Here is a 20,211-nt window from a genome sequence, read left to right as displayed (position 1 = left end):
ACAGAATAAGCACTCAACAAGAGCTGTTTTTCATCTATATTTCCCCTTAATTAAGGAATACTTCTCAAGTAGTTTTAGGTGCTGTATGCAATTCAAGGCAGTAAAACTTCATTTCTTTGTAAATATACTCTAGGTCAGATTTCATCATTCTTTCTAACATCTTCCCACAGGTAGGGATATTGAAACATTTTTGTGTTTACCATAGGAAAAAAAATTTATGATAGTTGGTGATTTCACTACATAGCTGATAGACTATCCTCAGGCCTTCCTGTCGGCACCCCCACCTCAGCCCAAACCCCGCTGTCATGGAAAGTTGGGGTGAGAGAGAGACTGGTCGGGGGAAGGAGGCCTCAGGTGACAGCAAGTATGACAAGAAGAAAACACCTGGGAGGCTGTGTCAGTGGACAGCTTGTTTATTATGGGGGAAGCAGAGGTTTATATAGGAAAGCTCCATGGGCAAAGAGGTGGGGCTAGTTTTCTGGCAGGCAAGCAGGTAGCAAGAGGGAGGGGGCTTCTAAGGCTTTGTGGCCTTTGTCCTATCCTCATGTCACATGATCTACAAGAGACCCAATTAGGATTAAAGGATGAGAGGCCTAATAGTTTTGCTTGGGGGTTGTTGGGTAAGAGACAGTGTATCTAGAACAGAGTGGGCCAGTTTCCTGCTGTCCTCCCTAGGAGGTATCCAGCCTGGCAGCCATGCTCTACATTCCAGGCACCCCTGACTTATCTCAATACCTTCCTTTAGTCACAGCTATTTTTTTCAATTGTACATTTTAAAGCCTAGCTCCAAACTAAAGCTGACTAGCATTCTAAGGTACAATTGTAGAAAACAATTGCATACTTTTACCTGAATTAACTATGCAATGCACTGCTGACATTTATTTTTATTAACCTGATACATGTGTAATATTGATCTAGAAATTTTAGCTTGCTTAATAGACTATTATGTATTCTAATAGTTGTTTATCCTTGTCATTTTCCATGCAGAAGTCTGACATGTTTTCATATACTATAGTCAATGATTAACAACTATTTAAAGTATTTATTATTTAGTCTAGAATCTACTGCAATAACAGATAAAAAAAAAACTAAAATATTGGGTCCCTGTCGTCAAATGATCTGTATTTTAATTGACATGCTCTCAGAAAATAAATGTGAGAATAATACAAAACAGTGAACAATCCAGAATTAAACTAAACACTACAGGTGAAAAGGAAGCAAATGTAAGAAATATAGGTTGTTATGCATTGTCTACAAAAATTCCCAGTCAAATGAGGGAAATGAAACACAAGAACATGAAAATAAATAAGAAAACAAGAGTTAAACAACAATATGACACAAGGGAATCCAAGCTGGGTTGCAAGGTAAGAAAAAGAAGTTAGGGGTAAAATGGAATTAGATTATCCTAAGCCAGTATGTTTCTGAGGAGAAAAATACCATACCTTTTCCTAATTCACCATCAAGTTGAAGCACTTTAGAACCTATTACATGCTTCTGCTTCTCTAACCTTAGCACTGACAAATCAATTGGTTATAAAGACTGAAGATACTATATTTCTGCCAAAGATGTATAATAAGTGGCAAATGATTGATAGTACTGTCTCTAACCCTCATACATGTATTTGTTTTTCAGAGAGCTGATATAGCTGTTGCTCCACTCACTATAACATTGGTCCGTGAAGAAGTCATAGATTTTTCAAAGCCATTTATGAGCCTGGGAATCTCCATCATGATAAAGAAGCCTCAGAAATCAAAACCAGGCGTATTCTCATTTCTGGATCCTTTAGCTTATGAAATCTGGATGTGCATTGTCTTCGCTTACATTGGAGTCAGTGTAGTTCTCTTCCTGGTCAGTAGATTTAGCCCTTATGAATGGCACTTGGAAGACAACAATGAAGAAGCTCGTGACCCACAAAGTCCTCCTGATCCTCCAAATGAATTTGGAATATTCAACAGTCTTTGGTTTTCCTTGGGTGCTTTTATGCAGCAAGGATGTGATATTTCTCCCAGGTTTGTCATAGAATACCTGCTTGCATTTTATGGTCATACTCCACTCATGTTCATCTAGTATTCACCTTCATCAACTTCTGGTGTCTTTCATTTAACATTCCAGCCAATGATAATTATCATCAAACCATTTGTTTGCTTATCTCCATGAGGTGAGTGTGTCATTAGTTTTTGTTTGAATGGCTTTCATGCATTTGTATACAGTGCGTACTATAAACATTTTAACAAACATTTGAACTCTGGATAAAGTTAACATCACCAGTTAATATGACTATGATTTGGATAAAACAAATCCCAGTTTCCTCATTAATAGAGCTAAAACAATTTCTCCTTTGTCAAGAGATTGAAGCTAGACAAAATATGAAAGATGGTAGAGCATTTCTTTAACATCCTCCCACCTTCACCTTTAGTATCTTCTCTTTTACTTTTTGGGCTCAGATTGCCTAGGACTATCCAAGCATCTACTCAGGTTTCCTAGCTAAAGCTATAAAATTTCTCAAAGAAACAATAGAAGGAATAAGTATGGCCTTGGATTCAATATGGTTCTCATATAGTGTTACAAAAAGAAAAATCCATGAAAAAACTGATGAACTTGATTTCATTACAATCTAAAATTTGTATTTAAAAAGACTCCATGAGTAAAATAATGTATCAAGTCACACAGAGTGTGAGAAATATTAGCATGTCATAAATCTGACAAAAAGAATTTAATCTACAATGTATAATCTGTTGCAATTTGATAAGGAACAGCCTGATATTTTTAAATGGAGAGAAGATTTGGTATTTACCAACAGGAAATTATTAGGTGGCTACTAAGCAAATAGAAAGATACTCAGCATCATTAGTCACTAGGGAAAGGCAAACAAAAACCAAAATAAGATGCCTCTAAAAATCCTCTAGAATGGCTACAGTCAAAAAGACAGACAATACCATATAAGGATGCAGAGCAAATATAATTCTTATCCATGTTAGTAGTGAGGATTCAAAATGCTATGACCACATTTCAAAATAGTCTGGTCATTTCTTATGAAGTTAGACATGTAGTTAAAATGTGATATAGCAGGGCTGGAGTGATGGTTCAGTCATTAAAGGCTCAGACTTACTACCAAAACATGACATAGCAACTTTACTGTTATTTGCCCCCCAAAAGTAAAATGTATTTACACAGACTTATGCATGAATTTCCACAGTAACTTTAGCTGTAATAGTCAAAAAATAAAAACAAAGCATTCAGCTATTCAATGAATAAATAAAGCGTGGCAGATCCATTAAAACGAACAGATTACTGATTCATGCTGATAATATAGATGAACCTTTAAAACGTATGCCAAGTGAAATAATTCAAATGCAAAATGTCACACACCATACAATTATATTTATTGACTATCCCATTATATACCATTCCATTTGTCCCATATAGACAAATTCATAGTGATAGAAAGTATAATTAGTGATGGCCAGAGTTTGAAAGGAAAACAAAAGGGATAAAAAGACCAGTATTAGAATCAGGTAACAGTGACCGAATAGAACAAGCAAAGGATAAGACACAAGTTTTATTTAAATTTTTGATATCTTCTCCATTACAGTTGTTTCTATTTATTTTTTTTAATATTGCACTTAAATACTATTTGCCCTGGTTAGTGAGATTTTTGACCCACTTAAATTTGCATGTGGGGCACATGCCTTACTTGACTCATCCTTTTCCTAAACCTATCCATTAAATACAAATGGGCATAAGAGAGCATTTCAGGGTGATATGAAAAAGCTCCAAAATTGGATTGTGATGATGGTTGTTGAATTCTAAATTTACATAAACCATTGACTACGCACTTACACAGGTGAATTTTATGGGCTACAAATTTATCTCTGTAAAGCTACTGAAAATATTGAACATAGCTTGGGATAAAACTCAGTGGTAGCATGCTTGCCTAGCATGCACAGGACTCTGAGTTCCTCCCCAGCACCAGAAATACTGAATGTGAATGTCTTGTGCATCACCTACATACCAGATTAACCCGTCTAATCACAAATAGTGGTGAACTCATACTCATGAAATATTATGAGTGGGGAGATGGCTGAGTGCATAAGGGAGCTTGCTATTAAGCATGAAGACCTGAGTTCAAATCTCCACTACCAATGTAAAAAGCCAGGCACGGCTGTGCCTCCCTATAACCCCAGCATTGGGAAGCAGAAATAGGCGGGTTCTGCGAGCTCAGTGGATGATCAGCTTAGTCGAAATGGCAAGCTTCCAGTTGAGAGACCCTGTCTTGAAGCAATAACATGTAGAACAATAAAGGAAGACACCAAATGTCATGCTTCAACCTTTACATGTGTGCACACCTGTTCATTCACGTGCATACACCACATCATATACAAAACACACATAGCAAAATAATTAGGAAGCAAAGCAGTGTACATTTTGGTCTATTAAAACATTAATCCAAATACTGACGGGGAGTCAATAATAAAAACTCAGTGGTAGAGTGCTTGCCTAACATGAACAGGACTCTGGGTTCATTCCCCAGCACCAGAAATATTGCATGTGAATGTCTTCTGCATCACCTACATACCAGTGAGTTGAGTAAGGATTTTCACTTAGAAAGTAAGGACTCAAGGCTAGGAATCTATCTCAACCAATAAAGTTCTTGCCTTACAAGCATGAGGACTTGAGTTCAATTCCCAGAACACACGTAAAAAGCCAATCATGGTGGCACTTGTGTATAGTACCAGTGTTAAGTACGTGGACACAGGATGATCCTTGGGGCTCACTGGCAAACCAGTCTAGCCCAATTAGTAAACTATAGGTCAGTGAGAAACCTTGTCTCAAAGGAAGCAGTGAACAGTGTTCCTGAGGATGACAGTAAAGGTCTCCACACATTCACACAAACGCGCGCGCACACACACACACACACACACACACACACACACACGAGTGTGCATAAAAAGAAGATACAGACTTAGAATGGCTTCGCTCTGTTTTTACCTCTACTTGAGATTATTCCCTAATTTTTAGTAGCATTTTAAAATTGTATATGTGAGGCTTTCAAGCTTCATTCAACCAAACCACTCTTGTCTTGTCTTTGTTTCTATTTTTCCTTCCTTCTTTTTTCATATCCTCAGTCTGCTTGGTCAGATTTTCCAGATTACTTCACTTCCTGTTCCTTTTGTGCTCAGAATACGTAGTTTTGTGATAACATCAAGGAGTTCATTCAGTTCCCTACTTTCTTTTTGGTTTTGTGAGATACTCACTTTGAGAGACTCAAGCTTTTATACGAGAATTCTATACTTGTGTTAACACTTTATGCTAAAGGAGCTAAATGCCTGTTTATCCAAACAAAACCAGCATTCTTTTCTCTGTCCTTATTCTTCATAAGTCATATCAAAAATAAACAGGGAGGGGTTTGCTGTGCTGAGTATTGAACCCAGGGCTTAGCATGTGACCTACCATTGAGCTACACACCTAGCTCTCAGATGATGTTTTAAAAAATGTATCAAAGCTGGATGTGGTGGCCCACACCTGTACTTCCAGCATGCAGGAGGCAGACAGATTTCTGTGAGATGGGGGACACCTGATCTACATAGAGATTTCCAAGCCCATCATGATTACATTGTGAGACCCTGAGACCCTGTCTAAGAAAAAACCAATTAATAATAATAATAATAATAATAATAAATCTCTATCAAAGGAAAGATAGTCTCAAATAAATAGATAAACAACAAAAAAGAGACTATAGTCTCTGAATGATTTCTACAATTGAAAGATTTGTAGCATGGTAGGTAATCACTGTTGAGACAGTGCTGAAGAGGCATTAAGGCTGGAAACATCACTGGTTTCTGTAAGTCAAGTTTTAAAACTACATTTCTGATATCCCCACTGGAGTGCTGCATACTACTCTCATACTCAATCAGGTCTCTTCAAAATCTGTTTAAAAAGTATTTATACATATCACTGCATTAAGAAGTTAAAGCTGATGACCAGAAAATGACAAGTTGGACCACCTTCGGTTTTTGGTTCAATTTCTAATGGCAGAATTTAAGTGATGGTTCTTCTGTGGTCCTGAAATATATCAAATACCGTTTTTAACCCAGAGATTTTATTATGCTGCTCTAGATTCTGTCGTATAGAGCAATGACTTTTAAATTTTTTGACCATGACCCACAGTAGGAAATCAATTTTCTGTTTTGACTCACTATACATGAACATATCTAAGCATATATAAGCAAAGTTCTGCCAGTCGTTATCCTTACAGTAAGCCGAGCACACTGAGGCTTTTTATTGTCTCACTGTTTCATGGCCCAACCCACCAAGAGGGTACATAGCCTTTGTCTAGTGTAACAAGTAAGCTTACTGAGCTTCTGAGTGATAAATTCCTACCTCCGTGAGCTCTACATCTTCTACCATATGAGCGATCCCCTCTCTGAAACTATTTTTGTGCCCTTCAAAAGAAATTATCTCTAAATCTTTTATTAAAATGCAATGCCTCTTAGTATATTTATTATATGCCAATAAGAAAGAAACATGTTTCCCCTTGTCTTCCCAGTTCTATTGATTATATATTTGTGCTTAACTGAGGAACAGCCAAGCCCCACTCTAATGTATTTCTCTACTAACAGATTTAAAGATTCCTGATAATAATATAGTTGCACTGTGAGGTTTGTGGTTGCCTTGACTGCAAACATCAGCATTATACCTTGTTTCTGTTTAATAACTACACTCAGAGTACAAATTCTCCAGAAAGCCAAGAAGGTGAGCACTGTGTCTTTTCACAATTGAAAGAATTAGCCTTGAGACCATATTTGAAAATAGAATTAAATATTAGAGAAGGAGGAGAAGCCAGAGGGAAATTAGTCTGACTGCTGTCATTCCCTAGGGACAATGCTCTTCCCTTGGGCCCCCACTGTGTGTGGGTACTTCATATGTGCATTCTCCCCTTGATCTTAACTCTTCAAACTGTTGCCATAGTATAGGCATCGTGCTTACTTAAGTGGAAGAAAGTGCACAGGTTAAACAATTTGCCTAGGCATGCTGCTAATGACAGGCAGAATGCAAGCATAGCTGCGACTCCAGAACCCTTGCTCTTTCCACTGCGTGATGCTTTTCCCATATTACAGATTAAAGTCATACCCGGAGAGGTGACATGAAGGAACCCAGCTTCACAGAGGTTTTAAGAGCCAGGAGTACTGTTGTTTCCATGACCACTTCACACTGCCAATTCTGTTTCCCTCATGCTCAGAAACAAGAACTCTTTTCCTGTCTCTCTGCCCCTGAAGAAACTCTGCTCTCTGAGTTGTTGTTACTGAAAATGGACAGTGAGCATTCAAAAGGCAGCTGAGCGGGTGCTCACCCAGAGCAGAAGACTGCAAAATCAGCAATAAGGCATCATGGGGAAAACTGCAGACGTCAGTCCATTTCCTTCAAATAAAGTTATTGCCGATTACCTAGAAGCTTACAGAGTCTGCATCAATATTAGGTTTGATATTTGAACTGCTCTAATTGTTCAGAGTGAGTTACGTTGTTCTACATGAAGCTGGAGGCTGAGTCGACGTTAGAGAAGGTAATCAATGTAATAAGCCAAGGTTATGTCCATACACCAACTGATTTATTAGGGGCAGTCCGGAGAACGTATGAGCACATTCAATTCAACCATCTTTCTCCTGAATGGGCACTGAGGGCCAGCCACTGGGGGAGCCAGATGGAAAGAGCAGAGCGGTTAAGCAGGAGGTACTAAAGTTAGCTTCACTACATTCCCAGTCTGTTCAGCAGTTGTGTAACCTGGGCAAATTGCTAAGCCTTGCTAAGCCTCTCATTTATCGTCTGTAAAATGCGAAGCACGGCTCCTGGCATGTGAGCGCAATAAATGTTAAATATTGTTATTATGAAATTGGATTTTTCTAATTATCCTAGGTTAACGTATATATCAGTTAATATTACATTTGCACTGGAGTTCCTAAAACTCCTGAGGAATACGGCTGAAATGCTGTTTGATACAGAACAATCCTCTCCTGAGAAATAAGCAACGACGTCGCTTCTTGGTCCCGCCACCACTTTCCTTAGGGTTTACATTTCCTGAAAAAGTTTTGATTGTATTATTCCATAATGTATTACTAGCGTTGACAAGAGGGTACAACTTCTTGAAATCCGAAATTTGTTTCCTTTGTGAAACTTTGAGAAAGCAATATATGCAAGCTAGAGTCCAAGTCCAGACAAACGCTCCCCCTGCTGCCTTTCCATGAAGCTGCAGGGACATCTGAGGACTAGCCAAATGGAAGGCATGATGGTTGGGAGAATTACCAAAAACAAAAGAAAACCAAAGAACAGACCAACTTGAACCTGACTACTGTGTACAGATTATTCCAAAGGTATTACTTTTCTATTAAGTTTCCAAGATATCAAGTACATTGAAGAAGTAGGCAGGGGATCTGCCCCAGTTAGACATAGATCCTTCACACCCAGAGCCGCCTTTAAAATAAAAAGCATGTGTAGAATAATAAAAGACAGAAGGGGTTTGGACTCCACTTTAAGCAGTATCCATTCCTCTCCTGATGTACAGCACTGCCTTCTTCTTACTGCAAATTCACTTTAAATCAATAGCGATATGGCGAAAAATTAATGCTATAATGGCAGGATTTCTATGACAACTATTTCACAACTTTCCTGGCTGAAAGCTGTAGCTTTAGTCTTTGGGGCACAGTTACTTATTTCTATCAGAGAAGACTGTAAGAGTCAGAGATTGATTCTGCACATTTTTTAAAAAATCTGTCATAGTCTCAGCATTGAATGGAGTATGGAAATGATGCATCCTCTGGAAACGGAAAAGGGGAACGATAAAGAATTTGGACAAAGGAAATGCAGATTTTAGCTCCCTCTCTTCATCCCCGTAAAGCTAGTAAAGTGCAGATTACACAATTTATATACAAGATAAAGGTTACTGTACATAGCTCATTTTTATTATCATTTCGGATGCCGTAAAATACACTCTATTATTAATGTAGGAACTCTAGTTGCTTATGTTTACAGATAAGAATGTTGCATGTTGTTTGATATATATATTTGGCAGTTTTTCCTATGTTCACACCACCTCTTGCATTTTTCCAAAAGATATGAAATACTCCCTATTCTGCATTTTTATAAACACTTAAGTGTGCAGATTTTACAGCCATTTCATTATGCTAACCTTGAAATCTGTTTTGTGCAACAAAACTATTCAAAACGAATGTTAAGCATTTTGCAGCTGCATTAATGGAAGGAAGGATACTGGAGGATTATTGGTCTTTCTAACTCAATTAAAAAAATCCTGTTTTATTTTAATAGATCTTTTATAAAATGTGATGGAGTTGACCCATCCATCACTTTTTGTATAGCCTCCATGTGAAATGTGGGTTTAAGTGGCTGTAGTTTCACTAATGAGAAAAAAAAATGTTTAATTGCTTGTAGAGCTTCTTCCTTGTGGGATCCTCTACACCTTTCCTCCGTGAAGAGATTTAAACATGCATGCCAAAAAGAGGGAGATAATGGTAGAAATCCACTAAATATTTTGTCAAATCTATAATTTTCTTGAGGAGATGATATCAAATACAATTGGTTTGCATTCTACATTAATTTCACAGAAGCTATTTGTTCAGGTTTATAAAACTAGTATATCATTTTTATGTGGATATTCTCTCAAATTCTTCATGCCCATAGACAGATATCTTCATTCCTTGCTACTTGGACGATTAATTCCAGGTTCCAGTGTCAGATACCCAAACTCACAGATGCTCAAGTTCCTTATATAAAATGGTATAGGATGTCTGCATACAATCTATGTACATCTTCCTATATGCATTCAGTCATCTCTAGATGACTCATAGCACCCAACACAATGTAAATGTTAATAAAATACTTATTGTACTGTATTATTTAGGGAATAATAAGGAGAACTGCTGTCCGTATTCAATAGATGCAGGACCTTTCCGAATATTTTCAATCTTCAACTGGTTGAACCTGTAGATATAGACGTGAAGATGCAGAAGGCTGATTGCATGCCGTGATATTAACCACAAGACTGCCAAAGTCAATAACCAGATAGACAAGAGGCCACGAAAATGACCGTTTTGTGCTTAGGTTTATTTTCACTTATGTCAACAACCAACCAGTCTCAGATGAGTCATTCAGATCAACCACATGACGATCTGAGTCAATATTAAGGTGGCCAGAATAACCAGATTATGATGTGCAGGCCTGATTTTTAGATCAGACAGACACAGCCACAGTCCATTAGCCACAAGAAAATGGCACAATGTCATTTCCATAAATGACTGTATTTTCCTCCACATTTCAAGTTGACAGTGCATAAAAGACCATTAGTATGCACAGCAGCAGAATATACGTCTTTCCATACCAAACTGTGATTCTGGAATTGTTCCAACATCAGGTTTCTCCCGTGTCTCAGCAAAACTTTATCATTCCACATGAGGATGACATTCACAGGTGCAGTCTAAATGAGCAGCAGATTACGCTATACGGACATGTTTGGTTTAACTGCAACTATAGTTCTCAGTATTCATAAAAAAAATGACACCTATAATTTGCCCACCATTCTGAATTTTCTTATCCAACATGGTTATTTTATACTTCAAAAAGTCTAGGTATTTCTCTTGAGTTGTTGGTGAATGAGTAGGCACACATATGTAATGGTGCACATGTGATGTCAGAGGACAACTTGCAGGAGTCAGTTCTCTCCTCCCACTTGGTCCTGGGGCTCGAACTCAGGTCATCAGGCTTGATGGCAAGTGCCTTTCCGTGCTGAGCCACCTCAGTTGCCTGAGGTATTTCTTTCCTAGTATGAAAGTACAAACATTTTATTTTCTGCTTCTTTACTCGGTTCCTGTTTCTTTATCTGTAAAATTCCTGCATTTGCTTATCTGTAATAAATTCCTGACCAACAGAGATAGAAGATGTAAAAAGTTGGTGCATATAAAGCAATTAGAGCATTTTGCTATGTAGGAAGTGTTCAATAAGTGTTAGGTACTATTATCATTTTATTACCCGATACTGTGGATGCTATTTTGAAGTATCAATCTTCCAAAGTTGTATTCAGAGCCACATAAGTCTATAATATGTTTTCAAATTTTGAGCATGTCAAACATAAAGAAAAACTATGAAATGTCAAAATTCCTAATTGAAGTATTCTATACACTTTTAGCATTGGTAAGGGTGGCACATTCTTTTGTGACTCATCCAGATGTGTTTACCTCTCCTGATTAAAACAAAAATGTCCCCAGACACAATCTTGAGGTGTAACTACTAGCTAGAAAAATCTGTTGCGAAGCAGATTTTCACATCCAAAGAAGTAAAGTGGTTATATATGAGAAATAAATAACAGTTGTTTTAGACATCCAAGGACCAGCAGGAATTGCAGACTTAAAAAAAAATCAAGTAGATTTGTTATAGTTAGCCAATAGATAATATTTATCAAAACACTTGCCTATCAAAATTATTTGACCAGACTGTAGTACCTAAAACAACTGAGTTTCCACATGCTGAAAGGTTATCTTGGGACACAGCAATTTGAGTTTGTTTCAGGGTGATAAAATCACAGTACATACACAGAAGAGCTTGATTTTTCAGTTCTCAGCCTAGAAACTACCCTCTTCCCACAGAGCCTGGAGATATGCCAGCCTCCCACGCTCATTCTTTACTTTCTAGAAGAGTGGGAGCTCTTTCTGTGAGCTTTCCTGGGCATGGAAGAACATAGTCTAACTGGGATGGAGCTTTGCCCCACAGCAGAACTATCCTAACAATGGTGTGGCAATACTTTATAAAACTAAAAGTTATGTTCATGCAAAATGTATGATTGACAAGAAGAGTTTTGATGAAGAAAGTCAAATCCACAGATGAAGGAAACTAATAAAAATAGCACGTAGGATTATTATAGGGAAACACAACAGGATTTGTAAACAATAAATTAAAATGACATTCAGCAAAAAAAAAGCAAGGCGCATATTTCCATCTCTATAGACCAAGCACGCCTCCAACAATATTGCAAAGGATATGAAGATTCCTAAGTGATTTCCCACCATTGAGCATCTGATCTCTTCATGCTCACTCTCTCACTTCTCACGGCCCCTCTCCCTAAGTAACTCTAGTGATATAGGAGTGTAACTTACAACTCTGATTATACTTTAAAACTTTTATAAAATGCTGTGGTTTAAAACTATTTTCCAGAATTCTGATTTAACTTGTCTGAAGTGGAATCTAGGCAAGGTCTTTTGTGTGCATGTTTGGATTTTGGGGGTGTTTTGACTCAAGTTCCCCAGATGATCCTGACACACAGGCAAAATTTAAAATCACTGATGAAGAACGATGCTTTGTTTTTTTTAGTTTGGTCTGCTCACCACTTGCAACAGAATCACCCGTAGTACTTAGGAAGAGCATATTCTTGGGCACTCAGATATCCTGAATCTGTGTTTTAGCAAATCCATGATGCCAATGCACAGTAATACTGGCAAACATTTTTGCTTTAAAATGTATCTTTGACCCCATTCCCTAGCAACTGGACTAAAATACTGTATTTAAAAGTCCTTAGCATTAAAACCTACCCATAACATCCCTATTAATTGAATACTATCAAAGCAATTTGCAGCAATTTGATCAAGGCCACTGCGAACAGTACAGATGGTGATTTCAACAGTAAGAAATCTTATGGTCAGGTAGAAGGATGGGCTTCCTTGTCTTGGGATTTGAAGAGGAGAGGGGAGAGAAGAAGTCTTTTACTACCTCTCAAACCTTCTTATATAGGTAGTTTATTACCTCACTTGGTGTCTGCCCTCAGAAGCTAAGACTATAAGAAGGAAAGGTTTAATTTGGCTCAGAGTTTCAGAGGCTCTTTGGCTTTGGGCATGTGGTGAGGCAGTACATGATGGCAGGAGCATGTGGCAGGTAAGACCTGTTCGCTTCCTGGTGTAATCAAGAGAGAGGGTAAGGACTGGGTCCCAATATTCAAGGGCACCACTACCATCCCACCTCCTATGACCTAACTTTCTCCAACTAAGCTGCACATCACAAAAGATTCACCACCTCTGATAGCATCACAGGCTAACAGACAAGCTTTCAACATATGTTGAAAGGTTTGAGGAACATTCAAGAGCCAAACTAAAGAAAAACCTGCAGAGGCCTGAAGAGTGAGTGTTGTCATCATCATGTGCCGTCGTGGGGTTGATGTTAACCTGTGACTTTCATCTGGTTTTTATTCCTTTGTTTCATAGACCGCCCCCCTCCTCTTTCATCAGCTATACTAAAAGCATTCTTCTTTGTAGAAATAAATCTGATAATTTTTTAAAACTGAGATCTGGGCCTTCTGGGTCTGGATTTGTTTTGGTTTCTTTTTGTAGATCACTCTCTGGACGCATTGTTGGAGGAGTTTGGTGGTTCTTCACCCTGATCATTATTTCTTCCTATACTGCAAATCTCGCTGCTTTCCTGACTGTGGAGAGGATGGTTTCTCCCATAGAGAGTGCTGAAGACTTAGCTAAGCAGACTGAAATTGCATATGGGACCCTGGACTCTGGTTCAACAAAAGAATTTTTCAGAGTAAGTCCTTTGCAGTTAATTTAGCCTGCTGGTTTTTATTTTACTATCACAAAGACAAATTCACAGTGCTTTTAAGTTAAGGGCTGTGGGAAAATGGAAATGTTATCAAAGGACAGTGTCTTGAATACTGTACTGCTTAGTTGGTGATCTGATTCATTGTCCTTTAGAACTAAGACTCATGGGAGACATAACAGGTCACATGTTGAGAGCACTGAGTTTGAACTCCTGGCTTTAAATCTCAACCCCACTATAAAATGAGTGTTTGTCCTTGGGCAAGTCATTTAACGTCTGTCGGCTTTGGTCCTCTTACTTGAATAATGAGAGGACTGAACTACACAATACCTCTTCCTCCTAGCTTTTACAAAAGCAGTGATTTTTTTTTTGTCTCAGTGGTTCACAGAAGTTAGATAATTGACTTTAAGCCTCTGACATGTGATAGACTAGAAGAAATTACATATCCTATTTTAGACTTGGTTTTCTATTGAAATGTATTAAGATTGCTTCAAGTATATACATGATGATAATTCAGTTTTCACGGCAGCTTATAATTGTTTTCATTTCTTGAATAGACTTATTCCCTCTGCCCCCTAAAGGCCAGATTTATTGAAGAAATGACAAATTATTCACTAGCAAAAGTTAGGAAAGCTACGTAAACTCCACTGCCATTGTTAAGAACTCTATTTTTTTCAGTTGTACCAAAAGGCGATGTATTGGTTTAGATTAGAAAATGGGCCCATTTGATGTACTCCCACTGTCTGCTCCTAAAGCCATTATAAGTGGTTGTAGCAGCGATCCAGAAACTACTTTAGTATATAGACAGGAAAAGTTTCATCACTTTTTCCAAACAATAATCACATTATTGTGCATACCTGTGCATGCAGGTATAATTACTGACTTTTCCTCAAAGGTCCAGAGTAAACAGATGTTGTTTCTAAGCCGACTTATTTTAATAAATCACTAAGTAATATATTTCTATGTATATTGTCATGAGATTTGTCCGATTATTTCATGGAACACTAGGAGGAGCATGTTTCTTGACATTATAGCAATTAACTAGAACCTGTTTTCACTCCCTGAAGGATAAGAGGTTAGTTCTGGGACCCTTTCAAGAATTTTCAGTGGCTCAGGATATCCATATCTCACCTATACTGCCTGTTTACTGAACAGGTCATAATCCCCAATTGAGGGAGAAACATCAAAGTAATATGATGAGCCTTTGAAACTAATCTGGCCTTGACTCCCCCTACTATGTAAATCCCAGAAGCTTATTTAGGAACAATCCCTTGTCCCCCTGAAATCACTCACATGTGTCAGGGCTGAAAGTCAGGGATTTCCATCTGTTGAGTACTCAACACATAATCAGCTCCATGGAAATCTGGTTTGGTATCAACCTTCAACAGAGCTTATGTTTGTCATCCCAGGAGGTGTCTAGCTGCTGAATGAATTAACTGACCACTTAGTATATCAAAACGTCTAACTTGGACCCTGTGATGAAAGGTACTTGTTCTATAAGAAAGCATTTTTCCTTTAACAATGATAAGAGATTAAGAAGGTGTGCGTTAAATGGTAATCAATACATGACATCAATTCCCATTAAGCTTTCAAAGTCCATTCATCCACACTGTAAGAAAAAGGAGGAAGATTTGTTAGCAGGCAGGCTTGAAAACATAGCCAAATAATCACTGTACCCAGACACCATCACCTACGTACTTTGTGTTTTTATCTACTGATCCGATCCATGCAATGATGGTTTCATTAAAGAGCATCATATTACTGAAACTGATGTGAATCAACATTGAATCCTGAATAAAGCTACTACCACATTCTAATTGGTTTGTGGAGTCTAATGCTCACCAATTCCTAGTGGCCTTTGCAGCCAATGAGTAATTCCTATGGAAATGGAGCTGCTTTAAAAATCTGATTAGAGAGGAAGCAGGCTGCTTTCAGGTGTAAGGAAGTGCAAATCATTTTCTAATTTCCTGAATGTCACATTTTCTTTTTCTGCAATGGTCATTGGTAACAGCTTTAAGGACTCTGGGGTGGGGGGGCGGGGGCGGGGGGGTAGTTAGGGAAGCACATAAAGGTTGGTGATCTATGAGCGAAACCAAACAGTATGAAAAGTTGACACTTTCAGATTGCTTGTACTGAAAACGTTATATGAATCTAACAAAGAGGACAATGTGTATTCGCACAATGCATGCACCCAGCCCCTCAGTCTCCAAGCCATTTTTTCTCACTGTGTCCTCCGCCCCACCACTCCATGAACCCAGTGGGGCAGAGAAGGCAACCTGCAAGAGCAACTTATCCTGCACTCGGGGTCTTGCTGGCTATAGCCACGTCTCCTTGTCTTCTGTCCCTAGTGCTCTCAAGACATTAAGGCAATTTTAAGAATAGTAACTCCCCAAGCATAAAAAATATGGGGCGTTCTGATGGCATGCCTTCTGCATTTCAGAAGATGAAACAAGATCATATGAAGCATTAACAAACATAGTATGAGCTCATTTCTTCCCACTTTCACTCCACACTAAAACCACAGGGATCACCTAGTAGTGCCATAAAACAGCCTAGGGCCAGCCCTGTAGATCTTCCAGGAGAAGAAAGAAATAAATACAATCAGGATTGTTGTTGTTGTTGTTTTTTCTAATTGCCCTGCAGATATTTTTTTCACTCATCCTGGGTAAGACTGCCATTAAAATGACTAATTTTAAATGATTCCTTTGCTTCTTTCATGTTCTAAGCTTTCCCTGGATGTCATTTTACAATCACATAAAGTCACTGAAACTGTGGGGCCTGTCCCATCAGGAAAAGCAGGGAGGACTGAACAAAACGCATGTAGCTAGAAGAGACATCTGGAATATTACCATCAACCCTCTTGACTTGAAAACTGATTTGCTTAGACAGCAACTCCAAAAACCAAATATCCCAAGCACAGGTAGAGGGACATATGCTAAAAACCAAGCTGATAGCTTTATTGTCACAAGCCAGAGACATGCCACTATGTTTTCAAAAGTTGCACCAAAGCAATGATTCATTCCCCACTAAGTTTTGGACATTTAACCTGATACAGATTTGTTTTAAGAAGTAGTACTGGGGGCTGGAGAGATGGCTCAGTGACTCACAACTGTTTGTAACAGCAGTTTTAGGGCATACTATGCCCTCTTTTGACCCCCATGAGCATTGCACACACAGCACATTGATATGCATGCCAGTGAAACCTCATACACATAAAATAAAAAGAAACAAATCCTAAAAAATTAAGTAGCACTGAGAGGAAAAGGCAATTCCAAACCTCTCTCTACTTGCCAACCCAGTCAGAATATTAGATGACAACCAGGATGCTTGATTTCCTTTCCAAATGCTTGGTCATGTTCCCAATAATAAAGATACAAGCCTAAAAGGCCAGTCTTTTAATGAAATGTTTAGGAAAGTAAATACAGGTACTAGGGAGATAGCTCACTCAGTAAAGTACTTGCTATGCAAACGTGAGGACATGAGTTCAATTGACAGCACCCATGTTAAAAGCTGGGTGTGGTGGCATGCTCCTGTAATCTCAGCACTGGGGAGATGGGACAGGCAGAAAGATTCCAGGATCTCCCTGGCCAGCTACCTTAGCTAAATCAGTGATTTCCAGGTTCAGTGAAAGACCCTGTCTCAAAACAGTAAGATGGAGAACAGTTGAAGAAGATACCCAACATCGACCTCTGGCCTCCACATATACGTGCACACATGGGTACATACACACACATACTGCATGCATGCATGCATGCATACATGCATGCACACATACACATATACCCAAAAAAATAAATGTAAAAGAAGAGAAGTCCAGTAAGTGGGGACTTTCCTTCATGTCCCAGGATAGACCAAATAACCAAACTTCATCAGGAAAATAGTGAGGGGACCATCTTTGTTTTAGAGTTGCAGACATATTAAGCCTATTGAAGCAATTACTCATGAATAAGGGTTTTGTCTGAAAACACCTTTTGACTGTTTTTCTGTCATTTAGAACTTTTTAGATGCAGTCAATGAAAGTAGAGTCCCAATCAAACTTGTTTAGGAAGTAGTCTACTAATAATGTTTAAATTATTCTTATACATTCAGAAACATATATATGTGTGTGTGTGTGTGTGTGTATACATAGAGAGAGAGAAAGAGAGAGGGATTTTCACTTGAACACATCTTTTCAGTATCTACTGGTTATCTACAGCATGAATTTTGAAGGGTCTGGATAAAATAGAAAATTCCACGAATACACCTCTGCCAAGTATGTTGACATTTTTACATGATTAACAAGATGTTCCAGTAATCTCTCTGACTCCTTCCCTATTCCCTAATGTTATGTAGTACATCAAAATATAAAAATCACTTGTTAAAAATATTGTCGCCTAATACTATGATACAATTGAAATTTTGACACACAATATGTTAGACAAATTCAACTACATTTCGTTAGTTTAAAAATATACCTGATATCCCAGCACTCAGGCGGCTAAGAGAAGAGGATTATGAGTTTGAGGCCATCCTAAGGTACGTAACAAGTTCAAGGCCTCTATAGGCTGCACAGTAAGATGCTGCCTCCAAAAAAAAGATATGGCCAAATGAGAATACAACCAAAATATATACAGGGAAACAGATGACAACAAAGGCAAGACATGAGTTGACACTAATGGATGGTAGGTCAGGGACATACTTTATATACATTATACTACTTGGTGATTTTAGAAAAGAAACAGTCTTTCAATTTTGATGTAGTTGTTTTGATGCTGTGTTATCCAAAAAGATCTTATTTTTCTGCCATATACTATATTACATACCAAGAGTCATAGATAGATTTTTAGAGTTTAGACTGGAGATGGAATGACAGCCACAAGATGAGGATGCTGAAGTCTGGGGAAAGAGAAAGATATGCTGCTTTTCTTGTTGTGCAGCAGCTGGGGATTCATGGTTCCATGAGTCTTCCCTGCAGGCAAGTTTAAGGCTGAGTGGAAAGGACAGTCTCCAAGAAAGTAGAGGTTGACCTGACAACTTAAGCACACAACTCCAAAGCACATTTAATGGCCATCTGCAAGACAGAAGGAAGTGTGTCATAGAAGACAAGCTAATAATAATACTTTAGATTTCATTATTTATTCATCATACTTTTAAATAAGTTCCTTTTTGAGCATATTCTTTGACTCAAGCTCCATGCTCAGCACTGAAGAGCCTATGAACAAAATTAAATTAAATTTCCTCTTTTTTGCCAAATCACTTGAAAATACCCAGACAGGCTTCTTTGCCATTTTGGGAGGCTATTTCAGGGATACATTGACTTAAATATAGATAGTTCAGATAATTATCTGAGTAGATGATTATCACTCCAGAGAAGCTGATTGGTGTTTACTTCAATTTAGCTTTTCCCCAGCATGAGGCAATCTATGGGTATGCCCCATGATAAGTAGCAATGGGGTAAATGATTCTCCATAGACAAACGATCTTTACCCTACAGGAACTCATACATAATCTCGTGGTTCGTTATCTTTCAAGACACATTCACATGTCACGATGTTCCATCCACACGATGATCCTAAAAGCAGTCACAACAGGTATTATATCTATAACAGAGAAAACAGCTGAGGCAGGATGACATTGTGACTTGCTGAACGATACTTGGCTTAATGGAGAAGAGCTGGATCTCAAACCCTAACATTGAGTCCTCATTAAGCTCTGATGTGAGTATTTGTAGAAATATGGGCAGATTCTGCATAAATAACCTTCTGATGAGCACCTGTTCTGTGGCTATATCATCTCCTGGTTGATCTTTGCTACCATCGTGTTTAATAGACTAATTGTAGCTGGGTGTGGTGACACAGGAATGTGATCTCAGCACCCAGGAGGCTGAGGCAAAAGAATCTGGACTCTGAGATCAGTTTGAGTTACCTAGCAAGACCCTATGTCATAAATAAAAGTGAAAAACAAACTCTAAACATGAATACAAGAAGATTTTTCCTGGGCTAGAGTGATAGTTCCATGGTTAAGATTACTTACTACTCTTGCAGAGGACCCAGGTTCAGTTCTCAGGATACAGGTGGCAGCTAACAACAGTGTATAACTTGAGTTCCAGAGGGCTATACAACCTCTTCTGGCCCCCATACTCATTGTACAACATGGGTGCACATACTTACATTCAGGCAAATCGCTGATACACATAAAATAAATAAATAAATAAATAAATAAATAAATATCTTTGAAAGAAGATTTTTCCCCATGCTCTGACAACTTCAAACATATCCAAATATGAGCACAAAGAAAAGGGAGAAGATTTGTATGTCATCAATACAGTAAACCCCTATCATTGCATGATTTGTCATACTTTCTGACATGCTAAGAGTTGTATTATACATTGTGGATAAGACAGGGAAGAACAAGAGAAAGACAGAAACTGTTTTTGTTTACACACACACACACACACACACACACACACACCAACGGTTTTTCTATTTTTCTTTGGATAAGGAATATTGGTCTCGGCTTCCAAATTTGCCAGTGGTATTATTTCCTGCTCTATTTTCCTCATGGGGTGGGTGAGAGGATAGTATGAAGGGTTCTACAAATCCCTGAACATATTAGGAAAAGTCCCCAGAAATAAAGCAACTA

The 20,211-nt window shown here is 38.2% G+C and overlaps 1 protein-coding gene across 5 annotated transcripts in view; it reads left to right on the top strand.

The window, feature by feature from the left end:
* Nucleotides 1-20,211, top strand: part of Gria3 (glutamate ionotropic receptor AMPA type subunit 3) — a 289,158-nt gene that overhangs the window by 216,045 nt on the left and 52,902 nt on the right. For 4 of the 5 annotated variants that reach the window (XR_003849681.1, XM_008833922.1, XM_008833921.2 and 1 more), the window contains exons 11-12: nt 1,633-2,009; nt 13,380-13,578. Coding sequence is in view for 4 of the 5 variants with exons in the window: in XM_008833922.1 (XP_008832144.1) it covers nt 1,633-2,009; nt 13,380-13,578 (576 nt within the window). In the remaining variant the exon portion in view is untranslated. Of the gene's footprint in view, nt 1-1,632; nt 2,010-13,379; nt 13,579-14,999; nt 15,060-20,211 lie in introns of those variants that run through there. The other variant, XM_029563969.1, reaches the window with a different exon arrangement.

The sequence above is a fragment of the Nannospalax galili genome, unplaced genomic scaffold (assembly GCF_000622305.1).
Source record: "Nannospalax galili isolate Female #2095 unplaced genomic scaffold, S.galili_v1.0 scaffold75, whole genome shotgun sequence".
NCBI classification, from domain to species: domain Eukaryota; kingdom Metazoa; phylum Chordata; class Mammalia; order Rodentia; family Spalacidae; genus Nannospalax; species Nannospalax galili.
The sequence above is the reverse complement of the archived record's forward strand: the minus strand, read 5'-3'. Positions and strand labels throughout refer to the sequence as shown.